Source organism: Brassica rapa, chromosome A03 (genome assembly GCF_000309985.2).
Source record: "Brassica rapa cultivar Chiifu-401-42 chromosome A03, CAAS_Brap_v3.01, whole genome shotgun sequence".
Taxonomy (NCBI): Eukaryota; Viridiplantae; Streptophyta; class Magnoliopsida; order Brassicales; family Brassicaceae; genus Brassica; species Brassica rapa.
This window is the reverse complement of record NC_024797.2, coordinates 31,441,677-31,458,261: the sequence shown is the minus strand read 5'-3', so window position 1 is coordinate 31,458,261 and position 16,585 is coordinate 31,441,677. Positions and strand designations below refer to the sequence as shown.

General features: G+C 31.0%; 2 protein-coding genes across 2 annotated transcripts; one reads left to right on the top strand and one right to left on the bottom strand.

The window, feature by feature from the left end:
- The first annotated feature begins 4,969 nt into the window (after window positions 1–4,969).
- LOC103862396 (lysine histidine transporter-like 7) lies at window positions 4,970–15,331 on the top strand. Its single transcript, XM_009140101.3, has 5 exons — window positions 4,970–8,617; window positions 8,706–8,839; window positions 8,921–9,336; window positions 9,469–9,600; window positions 9,685–15,331. The coding sequence occupies exons 1-5, from the start codon at window positions 8,358–8,360 to the stop codon at window positions 10,168–10,170; spliced, it is 1,428 nt and encodes a 475-aa protein (XP_009138349.1). The 5' UTR covers window positions 4,970–8,357; the 3' UTR covers window positions 10,171–15,331.
- LOC103862395 lies at window positions 10,479–12,072 on the bottom strand. The gene is made up of 4 exons (XM_009140100.2): window positions 11,988–12,072; window positions 11,588–11,931; window positions 10,908–11,093; window positions 10,479–10,817 (listed from the first exon to the last, which is right to left on the bottom strand). The coding sequence occupies exons 1-4, from the start codon at window positions 12,070–12,072 to the stop codon at window positions 10,530–10,532; spliced, it is 903 nt and encodes a 300-aa protein (XP_009138348.2). The 3' UTR covers window positions 10,479–10,529.
- Window positions 15,332–16,585: the final 1,254 nt, after the last annotated feature.

Sequence of the window (16,585 nt, the reverse complement as noted above, 5' to 3'; positions counted from 1 at the left end):
ATCGCTAATAATAATTTTGAAAAAAAATGTGCATGAGGTCTTCCATTTTAAGAGTTAAGAGAGAGTTTCGTTTTACTTTTTTCATTTTATATGAGCATCATGTCGACTCAGGCTTTGATGAATGTGAATAGATATGTCTTGTTTATCTAGCATGATCAGAGAGGCTCTATCGTTCATGTATGTAAGAGTCTCTAAGTGCAGAGTCACTCGTGCGGTTGCTTTCTCTGTGAGGTCCATATCACTTTTTCCTTATTGGTTGTAGGGAGAATCGATAAGATACGAAACCCTAAACTTATTCAGCTCTCTGAACGTTCATTCATTGAAGAAAGGGACAAATTCTTGTTAGTTAACTTTGGACTCAACTCCGATGGGCTTGGGCTTGTGGTTCTAATTAGTTATCGAGTTTGCAAAGCTCTGGGTTTGAGGAGTAACGAATATAGACCAAGCTAAGTGAACAAACAGTTTTCTTTATAAAATATAACATACAGTTGCGGCTTAGAAGTACTGATCTTAAGACATTCCTTGTGTGAGTTCTGAGATTTTTAGGCTGCCAGTGCCAAGGGAGAACTGAAAATTGGTAAAAGCAACTAGAATCAGCAGAAGAAACCCTAATTTATCTTTGACTTCTTCTGAAGCTGCAGTGTTATGGCAGAAGCGTTCATATAAACTTTTATTTATTCCATAATTTTATTGAGTTTTGGATAACATTATAAACATTTTTTTTTGGAATGTAGTTGGTGTGATCCGACATAGCGATACTTGTGTCCATTGAGGACCGCTTTACTTATTGGCTACTGCTGCTTTTGGAACTTTGGCTCCTCAGAGTAAAGCGTCGACAACCACTAGTTGTCTTGTTTTATTCTTTCTTTTTTGCATTACACACTAGTTGTATTGTTGTTGAATTCATATTTCATTTTTTTTTAAACTCAACTTCGCTTTAGAAGAAAAATGACGAGTCAAAAGTACTTCCAACTAGTAATGCCAAAGCTGACTTATACCATCAAACACACGATATATCGCAAACCGACCATGTCTTTGACTTGAGCTTAGCGTCCCAAAATCGGATAAAACCATTTGTATCATTTATTCAAATCTATAAGAGCATCTCCAAAAGACACTCTATAACTCTAAATATGAAATTTTTTATTCTCCGAAAAAGAACTTCAAAACTTCAAATTTGAAGTTTTGAGCAGCAAAACTCTATATTTGAAGTTTCACTACTCAAAACTTCAAATTTGAAATTTCATAGTTTTATTTGTATTTTGATCCCTACAATCACACATCACCTTTATGATTCATAATATTTTTTGTTTATTGTTTTGATCCTTGAAAAATTATATCTCATAAATATTTTAAATTTTGTTTACAGAATTTAAGTTTTACACATAAAATTAAATAAAACTTTAAAATAAGATTAAAAATATTTTAAACTAGATTTAGACAACAATAATATACAAAAAAAAACTTAACAAATTTTTTTAAAAAAATTACATGCAAACATAACTATTACATAAATTTAAATATTAAAATAACACTAATAGTCAGATAAGTTTGATCGAGAACCTTCAAAATTTTCAAATATTGACTTTTTTGTAATTGAAGATGGTTGTTTTTGTTGTTTTGATGTTTTTTCGTACAATTCTTTCTTGTTCATATCGAGTATATTCACGAATATTAATATCATGAAATGAAATTAGTCTTTTAGCAATATTTTATGTTTCTCTTTTACTTTTTTGTTTTGATCTAATGTATTTACACATATTAATATCTCCTAATTTCAACAAATTTTAGCTCGTAATCTACAAAGTATAAATGAAGAGAACCATTTTTATTTCGAAATGCACAAGTAGAAAATTATTTATGGAATAATATAGTATTTTGTTTGAAGTTTAATATTAATTAAGCTATTTTTATTTAAATTTTATATTTAAATTCTAAATTTTAAATTTAAATTTTTTAAATTTTATTAATTAATATTGCTGTAATATGTTTATATATGAACTAGTTATTTATAAATATATTATGAATTCAAATTAGTGATGACAAATATAATAACCATATTATAAAAGACAAATAGTTTTGAAGTTAAATTTGAAGTTTTGCTTTTGGAAAATAACACCTTTGAATTTCAAATATAGAATTTTAGAAACTTTAAAATAGAGTTTTTTTTTTGAGATATTTTTGGAGATGCTTTAAGAGAAACTAGAGATTGACCCGCACGCCCGTGCGGGTGTTAATTTTTACGGTTTTATAAATTATTTGTTATTTTATCATTATTGTTATATATTTAAGATGTGTCGTCGTATAACTAATTGTATTCAAAATATTTGGATTGAATCGGGTAATAAGATTATTTTTGGTACAAATATACACTCTTTTCAGATACATTGGTTAATTAAATATTTTTATATTTCTACACATCAAAATCAAAATCATTCAGACCCGAGAGGATCCAACTCAAGCATCATACATAAATTTATAATATCCAAGTGGCGCCTAATTTAAAAATCCAAAAAAATTAATCCCGAAAGAAACAACTTGTACCTCAATGAGTATCCGAATGTCCATACTTAACTGATTTTGCAAATAGATTAAAAAGGAAACTCTTTCTATATATTTGGCAAAAATAAGAAAAATAGAAAGAATTTTTTATTTAATAAAATAGTTATATGAAGTGAAACATTAAGTGATAATAAATGTAATACTTTTTAATTATTTTGATTTAAATTATTATCTTGTTCATATAAACTATGCCTTTGAATTATGTGTTTTGCTATGTAATTTTTCACCAATTGGAACTAAGACAAAAGAAAGTTTTAGTAAAACATATTAAACCAAACTATTAACCATATGCAAAACTCGGTTATCTTACATTTTTATTTTTTTTATAATTGCACAAAGTTAATATTGATTAACTAATAAATAAAAATTTACATTATTACTTTTACGGTAAATATAATTAATGATGTGATATATTGTTAAAGTAATATAATTAATGAAATTACTAAAATAAAACTATACTTATATTTTTATACATTAATATTTGTTTTTCATAATTAGTGTTTTATATTTTAGATATGTCGTAATATAACTAATTGTATTCAAAAGATCCGGATCGAATCAGATAATATGGTTATTTTTGGTACAAATATCCAAACCCGTTTCAAATACATTGGTTATTTAGATATTTTAGGGTCATATACATCAGAACCAAACTCATCCAGACTCAAAAGGATTCAACTCAAAACCTATACATAAATTTATAATATTCAAGGAGTGAGTAATTTTAAAACAAAATAAAACGATACCCGAAAGGAACGACTCGTACCTAAGTGGATATTTAGTGTTCATGCCTAACTGATTTTATAAACTAATGTAAATGATATTTTTATGTGTTTTACTAAATTAAGTGAAACTGAAAGAGTTTTTTTTATTTAGTAAGCAATTATATTGAGTGAAAAATTAAGTGACAATGAATGTAATTCATTTTTATTATTTTGATTTAAGTTATGATTTTATTCACTAAACATGTTTTTGAATTATGTTTTTGGCTACGTAATTTTCCACTGATTGAAAAAAAAAATGTTATAGTAAAACAAATTAAAACAAACGCTTAACCTTATGCAAAACTCAGTTATTTTACTTTTTTGATTTTATAATTGACACAAAACTAATATTGATTAACTACTAAATAAAATCTACACTATTATTATTATAGTAATATAATTAATGATGTGAAATATTGTTAAGACAATATAATTAATATGAGTGAAATATGGAAATACAATTAATGTAGTACTGCTATCTTCGTTTCCAAACAATTTTCAGTTATAGTACTATTCATGTTTCCAAACATTACTAAAGTGTACTTCAGTTTTAATAATATAGATACGGTTCAGCAAATTATTTTTGAAAATGCCAATATTTGCGACACATCTTTCCGTTCATAAATGCCACAAGACAAAACATTAATTTCAATCCGAGGCAGGATCGATCCACGTGGACTATCACTACATAAAGCGTCTGTCTGGTGAAACTCTTTTTTTTTTGAGAAAGTTGTCTGGTGAGACTTTGTTTAAAAAGAAAATGAGGTTAGTATAAATAATTAATATTTATGTGTGTAGCTAAATCCATTAAGTCATGTCGTTATCAAGCTTAACTTTATCATATGTATAATGTATGTCCCTTCATTTGAACTCTGAAGAAAAAAAGTTATGTATTTGTAGATGTTTACATTGAACTCGTCCGGTAATCAGAATTAATGACCAAGTTTGGAGGAAATCTCGACTTAAGCCAAACGATCGAAATCTAAAAAGACGAGATCAATCATAAAGCGTCATACTTATAGATCACTTGTTAAGAGACTAACCCTCTTTAAGGTACAAATCATCTGCATGTGATAATTACCCAAAATTACTTAAATCGCGAGCATTCACATGGGCTCACAATTTATGAACCACAACAAATATTTTTATATTTTGCTTTCATTTCCTCCAGTAAGATACGAAAATAAAAGATACGTTTAGTTATGAATTTTCAATACGTTGATAATCACGATGAAACAACTTAATTAATTAATTTTTATCAGAGAAAACAACTTAATAAGGAATAAGGAGTATTTTAGAATCATGGACATTTATTGTAAACTGAAGAAAAAATATTCCTCGAATAGGCTATAAATATTATATCTAGATTGAACGTAGTTAGAGCATCTCCAAGGGGACTCTATTTTTCCTTCTATAATTTACACTAAAATAGAGTAACTCTATTATAGATTTGTATTTGCTCCAATAGTTCACTTTATAATAGAGTTACTCTATAATAAGAGTGAAATATAGAGTATTTTTGTTTTTTCACTCAGAGTGAAAAAACAAAAATACTCTATATTTCACTCTATTATAGAGTAACTCTATTATAGAGTGAACCATTGGAGCAAATCTAACTCTATAATAGAGTTACTCTATTTTAAAGTGAAATATAGAGAAAATTATAGTGTAGTATTGGAGCAAATCTAACTCTATAATAGAATCACTCTATAATATTTTATCATTTGAGTATACGTAAATTTTACATTTTAGTATATTTCTATTTATCTAAATTGCAGCATTTTAAAAATTCAGTCTTTTGTGTAGATACAGAAAACGAAATTATTAAGAAAGAAATAAAAAATTAATTTTCAAAATAAAAAGTTTTTATGTATGGAGTAGAAACTGGAGAGTGAGTTTGGAAAAACATATTGCAAATTATATTTGGTTAAAAGGTACATCATATTTTCACTATTTTAATATTTACATAGAAATCTGATTAAATATCTCAAGTTTAATGGATATTCAGATACCAACTAGGAGTATTAGGTTAGCTTATTGGGATTGTTTGAAAAATACTCTATTTGTGTTTAAAATTTTGAAAAATACACCTTAATTTTTTTATTTTTTAAAACTAACTCTTTTTATATGTGATAAGACATATTTACCCTAATTTAACATAGATATTATATTCTAATAAACATAACTTGAATTTGGGAATATTGTTATTGCTATTATCTTCAAAATAAACATATATAATCTAATATGATTAAATGAATAACTGGATAAAAATCTCTTCAAATATTTTCTTACAATCAAAATTTAAAGCTTTTTATATCATACAATTCACTACATTTTTTCAAACTATCCGGTTTAATAATAACCATAAACAATTTGATTGATTTAGTTTAATTAATAATATGACTACATGTGGGCTGTAAAACATAGGTACGTCTACTAGCAGCTGTCTCACATACTAGAGATGTTTCGGGGATGGCTTTGGAAACGATTTGGGAAGGTTTCTGTGATAGTTGGCTTTAAATTTGTGTCCATTGTTGAGCTTAGTAACTTTACCTTGTTTTTCGAGTGGAGACACCAAGATGATGGAGCAATTAAGTTACAAAAAAAAAAGATGATGGAGCAATTAATGTGTCGATTTGTTTGCCCAATTCTGATTCTGATATCTAATCAGACCAAAGCAGAATTCACCATTTTTTTGTTCAAACAAAAATGGTGTCACTTGGTGTTTTATAAAACATCTTCAAGTGATACGGTATCTGTAAATTTTTAAACCGAACACAAACTCTGATTTTGGAAGAAGATGACGACATGTCTTTAAATTATACACGTGGATAATTTAAAATGGCCTTCTCAATTCACCCATCACATTTATCTGAGAGATATCAATCCAAGTCCCACATTGGAAAATTAAATAGATAGTATCTAATATATAAAAAGATGTCCAACTCTAATAGTGTGAGGCCTTTTGTGAAGGAAACCAAAAGTAAACCCATGCGGACATGCCTCTAAGGCCCAAAGTGGACAATATCGTACTAATCGGATAATATAGAGTTGGACATGAGATTTCACAATCCCAACAATTGGTATCAGAGCCAGGTTGACGAGAAATCTGCAAGAAGACCAAAATTCCCTTCGAATAGGAATGGGACCCTTCAAGGTGGAAAGAGAGGTTCGGTAGTGATTAGTCAGAAGATCCTGAAATTGTGGGAAGAGCATCCTCAAAGCAACTCAAAATAACCTTGCGACTAAGGGTGTCAAATGTCGAAGATGCGACAAGGCACCGAGATGATTTGCTAGAGGAAAGGACACAAGGTGTGTGGTCCTTGGCTTGAGGAAGAGAATGAGAGATGTCAATCCAAGTCCCACATTGGAGAATTAGATAGAGAGTATCTAATATATAAAGATATGTTCAACTCTAATAGTACGAGGCCTTTTAGGAAGGAAACCAAAAGTAAACCCATGCGGGTCTGCTTCTAAGGCCCAAAGTGGACAATATCGTACTAATCGGATAATATAGAGTTGGACATGGGATTTCACAATCCCAACATTATCTATGTGTGTTTTGATCATTAGTCATTTAGAGGTTTTAATATTCAACATCATTTTAACATTTTTCTATAATATGGCTTAAAGAAAGTTACAGGGAAGGGGACGAGTCCCGTTGCTAAACCTCTCGTGAGCTCCTCAAATTCTAAGCTGAAGTGTTGCATGTCTTTTCTGCCAAAGTTGTGATATGAGAATAACAATGACACACTATTCATCATATTATTAGCACTCGATTCTTTATCCTGAGTTTTGTGAATTATATTATTTTGTCTGGTTGTACTCGTACTCAGCAAATCAAAATCATAATTTGGTGGTCAATCAAGTTTTCATTTATATTTTTTTAATTTGAATATTAGGATAGTTTAAAACGTTTGATAAGAATAATTTAGTCAATTCTCTTAGTAGAAAGTGTAGTTTTCAAAAAAAATTAAGTGATGGTGTATTTATCAATATAAAATCTTATTATGAGGTATTTATCCAAATTTGCTCTAGCTTTAATACAGATAACCTTTTTTTTCAAAAAATCTAGCATTTCATTAATCTTCCCAATAGGGCATTTAATACAGATAACTGATCACATATACGCATATACCCCCAAAAAGCAAGATACGTGCTTCCTACCAAGCCTAACTTGTCAATACCGATAGTAAAAATGCAATTATCCCTCATTTAATTAGTGACCAACTAGACTTAAAACTACTTTCAAATCTTTAGTTCACATAATTAATGTGCAATTTTAATCCTCACTTAAATGTTGTAAAAGTATATGACTAGATGCCGACCCTTTATATAAAAAGTAGAGTGAAAAGCAATTGGATGTATTAAACATTTAAATCGTGTAACCAAAGAGACAATGAAGGAAGTTCGGCTCAATATTGACGCTTGTTTGACTAGAAGGTCAGCAATCTAAACGCAAACCAGATTAGAAACTTTTGCACCCGACCAGACCCACTTGAGTTATAAAGCCACCACCCAAGAAAATCAGAAGACTTCGATTTATACACGTGGCGTGGGTCTCGCTTTTCAGTATTTTAAAGTGACATAACTGATTACGTCATTATTCTTATGTCATTATCTTATCACTCCCAGTGTTTATAATTGATTTCTTGCTTCAACTCGCCCACACTCAACATATTGTATATAATTATGATGAATTAATGATAATGTGTTATCACTTATAGATATCATGTGCACCAATATTTTTTAGGTATCACTGATTTGATTATATAGAGCTCGACCTAAGAAAAATATATATACAATAATGAAAATGTACTTAAGAGATACGAAATTTTAAATGACCTCTATAAAATATTCCCAAGTAAATTTAATAACGCAGCTTCCCAATTACGCACGTTCCCGATAATTTAACTATATAATCCAGTGATTGGAGAGGAAGAAAGCATAGCTCATTCAATTTGTGGCTGTACGTTGAATCCTCGAGAGAGAGAGAGAGAGAAACAAAAAGGGTTTTAAATCTTTTATACAATGTCAAAAAAAGCATTGGCCACATTATTTGATTTAGAATCACAAGAACGTGGTGGTTCTCCTTCATTTATGTCACAAACACTCTCCAAGGATCCACAGCCAACCTCCGACGGAGATGGTGGGCGGATTCCGTTAGAAGAGTGGCTGCCGATCACAGAATCAAGAAAAGGGAATGTTTATACGGCAACGTTTCATCTTTTCTGCTCGGGACTTGGTTTACAAGTTCTTCTTCTTCCTGCAGCTTTCGCAGCACTAGGATGGTAAAATCTCATTTCAAATAAAACTTTCTATCTTTTCATTAACTTCTCTTTCAATTCTTACCATAATTAGAAAGTTTTTTTTTTCCAGGGTATGGGGAGTGATAATTTTAACGGTTGGATTTGTATGGAAGCTTTACACGATATGGCTTCTTGTTCATCTCCACGAAGCCGTACACGGAATACGTTTCAGCAGATACTTGAGACTCGCAATTGCTTCATTCGGTAAATACTAAATTCTTTAGAACTTTGTCGTTTTTTGTCATGCAACAATTTTAATGTTATGTCACGATAACAATATAATAGGTGTGAAGCTGGGGAAACTTCTTGGAATATTCCCTGTGATGTATCTCTCAGGAGGAGCTTGTTCGATTCTGGTTATAACCGGTGGAAAAACAATAAAACAACTTGTACACATTATGTCTGAAGATGGCAAAGTGCCACTTACTACCTTGCAATGCTTCGTGATCTTCAGCTGCCTCGCGGTGGTCATGTGTCAGTTTCCAAATCTAAATTCTCTTTTTGGACTCTCGTTGATCGGTGGTGTTATGGCCATAGCATACTGCACCGCAATCTGGAGTTTACCTTTAGCTAGTATTCCGCATAGGAATCAAAACAATATCTCTTATGCTACAAAGGATACAAGTTTCGATACCATTTTTAACGCCATTGGATTGATAGCTATATCATTTCGCGGGAACAACCTCATCCTTGAGATACAGGTCTTAAGATAATACTAAGAAAAATAGCATTTTAAAACTGATTTATATACAACTTTAATTAGGGTTGTCAAAAAAATATATACAACTTTAATTAGGATAGTATTGACAAGGTTTCTTGTGATATTTTTGTAGGGTACTCTTCCTTCCGATTCAAAGAATCCTTCGAGAAAGACAATGTGGAGAGCTGTGGTGATCTCTCATGTGTTCATTGCAGTTTGTATGTTTCTAGTAGCCATTGTTGTATATTGGGCATACGGTGACAAGGTATGTCAAAATCCAACACTAGTATATATTATTATTATTGCTTTTATGTGTTTGAACTTTAATATTAATTCTTATATATGATAGATACCGGCCACAGGAGGTCCAATAGGAAACTACTTGGAACTTTACGAACAAGACTACTCAAAACGAGCCGCTTGTTTCATACACATCACGTTCATCATCAACTGCTTATGTTCATATCCGATAAACTTAATGCCAGCTTGTGACAACGCAGAGATGGTGTACACGACCAAGAGACACAAGCCTTGCTCCGTCTTTGTCCGGATGATGTTTCGTGTGTTCTTGTGTTTGGTTTGTTTCTTTGTAGCCGTTGGATTCACGTTCTTGCCTTATCTTGCGGTTCTTATTGGAGCTATAGGCTTGCTGGTTACGTTTACGTACCCGTGTTTCATGTGGATCTCTATTAAACAGCCCCAAAGGGAAAGCCTTATGTGGTGGTTCAACGTATCGGTGGGAAGCATAGGGGCATCTTTCAGTGTTTTGTTTGTGGTTGCCTCGGCTCTGCGCTTGGCTGATAAGGGTTTACATGCAAAGTTCTTCAATCCCTGAAGTATTCTGTCACAGGATGTTCAATTAGGAACCTAATGACCACTAGGCATGGAGATTAAGAAAACGGCAGCGTATTGAATCTCCACCAACATTTCAACTCTTTTATTTACACAAAAAGATAACAAAATCATTATATTTTATGGATAAAAATTAACGGAAATAATTGAATTTTGTAATTATGATTATTCAAAGATTTCTCTCAAAAAAGGAAATAATGATTATCGATCAAATATAGTAGTATAAAGAAATTAATTACAACCCTATTTATATTGATCAAACCTTCACATGTATATATCTCATCAAAATAATTTAATCATCCCTAATAAACATAAAGAACTGATTTCGCTGCTGATTTTCTATTAATGATCAGAGCAAGACTTCAAGAAATCAATTTTCTTGCCAAGTTTATCGCCATGGAAAGTGATGCTGCATCTGATGCTCGTGTAGAACTTAGTCTTGACTAATCGGCCGAGCACATAGGCTCGTGATAGCAACGTAAAAGTTAAATTCAAAGGCAAAACAACTCGGTCCGGTTTAGCTCTTTGCGCGTATAGAGCCGGTACGCCTCCGTACAAAGGAATTTGAATGCCTATTACTTTGGTCTCAATGAGTCTCTTGGTCTTCCTTCGCTGAGAGAACTTTTCCATCTATTTTTTCTCACAACCAAAAAAAAAACTAAATTAGTTCATAAATCATATAACCGGTCAGTTTAAGCAATAAGATGTGAAATTGTTTACCTGGCCGGAGGCGAGGATGAGTTGGGAATAGCTGAGCTGGAAGGGAGAGGAGGTGACATGGACTGTGAAGAAAGTCCCAGGGTTTTTGTATAACATCGTGACCGTTGAATTTAGAGTGAGCATATCTGTGAGCACTCCCGATGCGTCGTTCCCGGATTGCACGTTCAAGCTCTCGATTACCATCCCCTGAATGTACAGAAAACATTACCAACACTTTTTCAATTACAGTTTGTGAAAGAAATTTAATTTCACACAATATGATTTGTTAAAGTAAACATATATACATACGGCCTGTGAGCGAATAATACTTATTCTTTGTATATAATACTTTTTAACATTATGATACTTTGATAATACTTAGAAATATGTATTACATATTCATTTTTCCGTAATTTTATTTATTAATTCTTGATATTAAATTTTCAAACTCCACAAAATACACTATTTGTGGCATCATTGTCATTTGGTTATCTGATTGTGTTTGTTTTTATGTTTTTAATTCATTTTTTGGAAGTTATACTACATGTTAATAGAAACACAATCAAAACGTAAAACTAATTTCGCTTTCACACTCCACAAAATTATAATTACGGAAACAGAGAATATTTTATCCCTAGAGAATTGATCATTTTCACAAGAGCAAAACTTATGTCCGGAACAGTCAAAGCTCTATGAATTACCTTCAAAGTGACAATAGGTGAGAAAGATTTGGAAACTCCCCACAAAATGAGACAGAAGATAGTGAAGGCCAGCACAAACGTAAACAACAAGCAAGTGTAAAACCTCGTTCTCCTTCCTCTTTTCTCATCCGAACCGTCTACTTCATCGTAATCGTCATCATCCTCGTCGATTGGATGGCCGTGATCATGCACTTGGAGACTGCTGTATCCGTTTCTCAATGGTCCTGAGAACCGTAGAGTCGAAGGTGACTCGGCCACAGAATCATGGTTGTAGTGACTGACCTGGCCCTGTCGGTTAACGGGTGATCCGAAGGGGCTAAGACCCGATCCGGTTGATATCTTTTTTTTTTGTTAAAGGGTTTTCACGCACACAATCTTATCCGGTTGATATCTTGTCTACCTACGTCTGTGTTCGGTGGGCTCTGCACAAAGTAGACTGGACTTACCGTCTGTGGCAGAGAAGATTTAGCCGGCCACGTCGTCATCTCTTCCTATTAGTTATAGGTCTTGCTTCCCAATAATACTTTTGATTTGCTTTAGGATTTTATAATATTTTGGTTATGACCTTGTATTTAGAAGGTTGGGAAATGTAATGGGAAATAAGTGCAGGATACAAATTTCTTTTGAGAGTAACGGATGATGCTGACCAAGAAAAGAAAACTATAATCAAGGAAACTACAATTCAAACTTAAATTTGAAAATTAAATGGCCAATCAAAGTGTGTTTTTGTTACAAATAACTATTTTATATTATTTTCTCTAATAAGCTAGATTAAAAAGTATATATTTAGTACATCGGACTATGAAATGTTACATATTTTATGTCATGTCTCAAAATGCAATTTTTTTTTGAATTAACCACAGTGTCCGGCAATCAAGATCATCTGACTATTCTACGGATCATAAGAGTGCAATGTTAAATTATCTGATCGCCAACGAAAATCGAACTGCGGTTCATCGTATTATAATTATCCCTCAAGTATCACTAGTCCAAATCCGTTGGTTCTCAAAATGCAAATTAGATCATATACAAAGCTTAAGATTTATATTATTTGGTGAAAATTGTGGTTGGAGATTAAACAGTCGACTGAAACGTTCTATGTTTTTATTTATAGTTGAACGAAAAATGTTATTTCTTAGTTTGTTCCTACATGGAAAATACGAATTGTCAAATAAGCCTTTCATCGATTTGAACAAATATATATTTCGAATCAATTTCCTTACATCAACTGCGAATAATATCGTGCCTTCAAGTCCACCATTAAAGTCGTTAATGTTTTACTTTTGAAAATAAAGATTAAAATTTTAATAATAATCGTGGAAGCACTGTAGCCTATTGATTAAGGTTTAAAGGTTTGTACACCTAGGTCTGGGGTTCGACTATGCAATTTTTTGCAGATTACAGGAAATCCAGTTTTCAAGTCTCGGAGAAAACGATTTATTAATGCAGGCTACAGAAGAAAGATTTAGATCTTCATAAGACAAATAATATTGTCGGTTGTCGAATCGTCTATGTAATTTTTCTCATAAATGTAATGTCCTAATAAATCAGCGTTATAAAAAAAATTAATAATCAAAAATAGCTTTAGTGATCCATAACATCTGGTTTATTGTCAATTTTAGACACTTAAAAATATTTCATGAGCGTTCCAAAAAAAAAGATATTTCATGCAAAGAGTTGGTTTGGTTTTGGTCTGGCTATCGGACTCAGTTTAACAACTTGATTGATATATCCAGGTTTTAAGAAGTCTTTTTGCAAGTTAGCTAAGGAGCAATGTACTTTCTGGAATTTCCAGGGAGCTTGGACCCTTCGGTTGATGCACAAAAATTCTGATCAATACTCAATAGTTTGTGTCTAATGTGTTTTTTGAAATACCTGAAGTCTGAATTGTGTATGACAAAGGCCTTCAATAATGGATATTTCATTTTATTGCACCAGTTAAACCTGATATACAACCAGCTTAGGCTGGCCCAGTGGTGATTACTTTAGAGAGCTAAGATCCCAATACGGGAAGTTACATGGGTTCGATTTGCGCTAGCTATCGAGGCATTCATATTTTCTCTCCGGGAAAATGGGCTATCGACAACTTTTTTTAAAACCTGATATACATATATATATCCTTTGATACTCGGTGGGTTTTTCATGATCTTAATGTGAAGAGTGGAGACTGGGTTTTTCATGATCTTAATGTGAAGAGTGGAGACTATGTTAATCTTCCAACTACTATACCCTATAATCGACTTAGTTTTCAGTGTTCCAATCGCTCTTTTCTTCTTAGCTGGACTTTTGTATCCACATATATTAATGCCCAAATTAGTAACCATGAGGGGAATTTGTATCCAGTTCATTAATGGAAAGTAAACGTTATGTCAGTGCAAAGATGTAAATGCGGCCAGTTTTCAAGATTCTGAGGCAATTCTGTATCTAAAAAAATCTATGATGCATGAAAACTCGGCTGAAGGTACGTTTCACATTTCGGAATCGGAATCTTTCGAAAACTCGCAAAAACGCATTGGAAACTCGTTTCTTAAAAATCTCAGTTTAGAAACTTAGTGGAAACTTGCGTTTCTATTTTGGAAACTCGCGTTTCTGTTCTGAGAACTCGCATTTTTGTTTTGGAAACGCTAAAACTTTCCAATTAGTTATGATTTATTGTTATGATTTTTATTTTAGTTAAACTATTTAATATTTAAGTATTGGATTTTTGTTATTTTAAATTTTTATATGATTTTGATGTTTAATAATGACTTATTTTTTCGTATGATTAAATATAATGGATATTTGTTTATTTGTATTATAAGATATAGTAAACATAATAAAAATGAATGCAAATATTAATCAGTTATATATATATATATATATTTATAGACGTTTCTAAAACGTTTCCAAAGCATAAAAAATCAAAAATCACGTTTCCACGTTTCGAAACGTTTCATTTCAGAATATCCGTTTCTATTTCCATGCAACCTAAAACAAAACTAGTAACATGTTTATTCATCTTTTAGTTCTACTAACTAAGACTTTTTATTCTTTTTGTAATTGAATGCAGAGATCTATTACATTTGATGAAATATAGTGCAAGTTAAAAAAAAAAATTCTTAAGTCTTATGACAAAAAGAACAAAAAGAAACACTATAAAAATTCTGACGTCTGATTTAGAGCAAAATTTGAGACACATATTTACCTTAGATTGGTCCTGCATTATAAATACACTACGTACTGCAGTTTTCACGTATAGTTTTCAGGTTAATCTTAAACGACTAGCTGTGATGAATCTAGTGGTCCTAAATTTTCATCCAATCATCCTACCTTATCTTAAACCAGTCAGAAGTAGACCATACGTAAGGACTTTTTTTTTTTGAACAACAAGATTCGACCATATACGTAAAGGACTAATTAGCGCAATATTAGTCTTTTAGTGGGAAAGATGCATTCAACATAAAGAAATTGTGGGTTATATACTTATATATTAATAATGTCACGGACAACACTAGTGTCATTTGCTGATCCATGCCTATCTTGTATTATTAATAATATGTGTATCTAAAACTTCTATATATAAAGTATCAAAAGCATTTTCAATGATGGATCTCTCAAACATAATCTATCAGATATAATATAATAAAAATTTAATATAATTTAAATATATAATTAAATTTTTAATAAAAAGTAAAAGAAACTTATATTATTAAGAGATTGACAAAAAAAATTTTGAGTTTCTTATCATAGATTACAAAAAGTATAGCAGATCTCTTTTTGTAAAGAAGTTTTTTTGATATGAATAAATTTAAAATTCTTTTAAAAAAAATAATAATAATAAAATAAGAGACTGACAAAATGTAGAACCGGTTTCTCAAGCTTCTCTAAACATAAGCTATAGAAAAGGAAAACCAGAAAAGCATATGTTAAATTCGGTTAGCTGTACTCTTTGGAGTTTTCATGGACGTTAATATCTATCATTTTTTTCGACTTTTTTTTTTCTCGTTTATCCTTAGGAATCAAAACTTGGTGGCGGACTATTTGGCAAAGGCCACTCTCTACTTCATCGTTTTGGTGAACTGATTTCTATTGAATGAATCGTTTTGTTTTTCAAAAAAAATAATATCTCAAATCCTCCTCTAAAATCTTGAAATTTTATGTTTCTACATCTTCTAGAATATATAATATTAAAAAATTCCTAGGTTAACCATTTTTATGTTTTTGTCACAAAATAGCTCTGAATAAGAAAAATGATCAAAATTTTTTTTATTAAAAGATAAAAGTATATTTTTATCCTAGAGTTAACTAATCAAGACTTAGGGTTTAGAGTTAAAGGGTATGATTTTGGGGATAGAATTTTAAAAAATAAAATAAAAAATTTTAAAATAAAAAAGATTATTTTGATCATTTTCGTAAGCTATTTTTTGTGACAAAAACTTAAAAAAAAACTATTTGAGATAATTGCTCTTATCTTTGTATATATTTTTATTATTTATGATTATTTTTTCCAATTATTGGTGTGGTTTTAAAGCATGAATAAAACGATAAAATGATGTTATAAAAGTCTGTTTTGATTTCAACAAACTTTTTGTTTTCGACCCAGTATATTCTTTTTTTTTTTTGGAAACACGACCCAGTATATTCAACATCTGTTATAACTTCTACGTCAGTAAAACGTTATTTTATATGATTTACGGTTTGCACCAGGATTTAAAATAAATATGCTATATTTATTCTAAAGTCTTTTCTAAATAAATGCCTCTGGTATGATCCTTAAGCAAAAATTTAGTTACCATTAAAGTATTTGTATCTCAACTTTTGTTATTAGCTAGATATGCAATATTAATATTGCACGAAGGAATCATTAAAAATGGAGAAAGCAACACTAAACACGACATTTGCGACACTCCACCACGGGGTATTATTATATTTAGACATACAATGCGTCAGTTGTTCCTATATTAACAATTAATATGAATTTTAACAGATTTAAGTATGTGTGGTGCGGAGCCAGAAAAA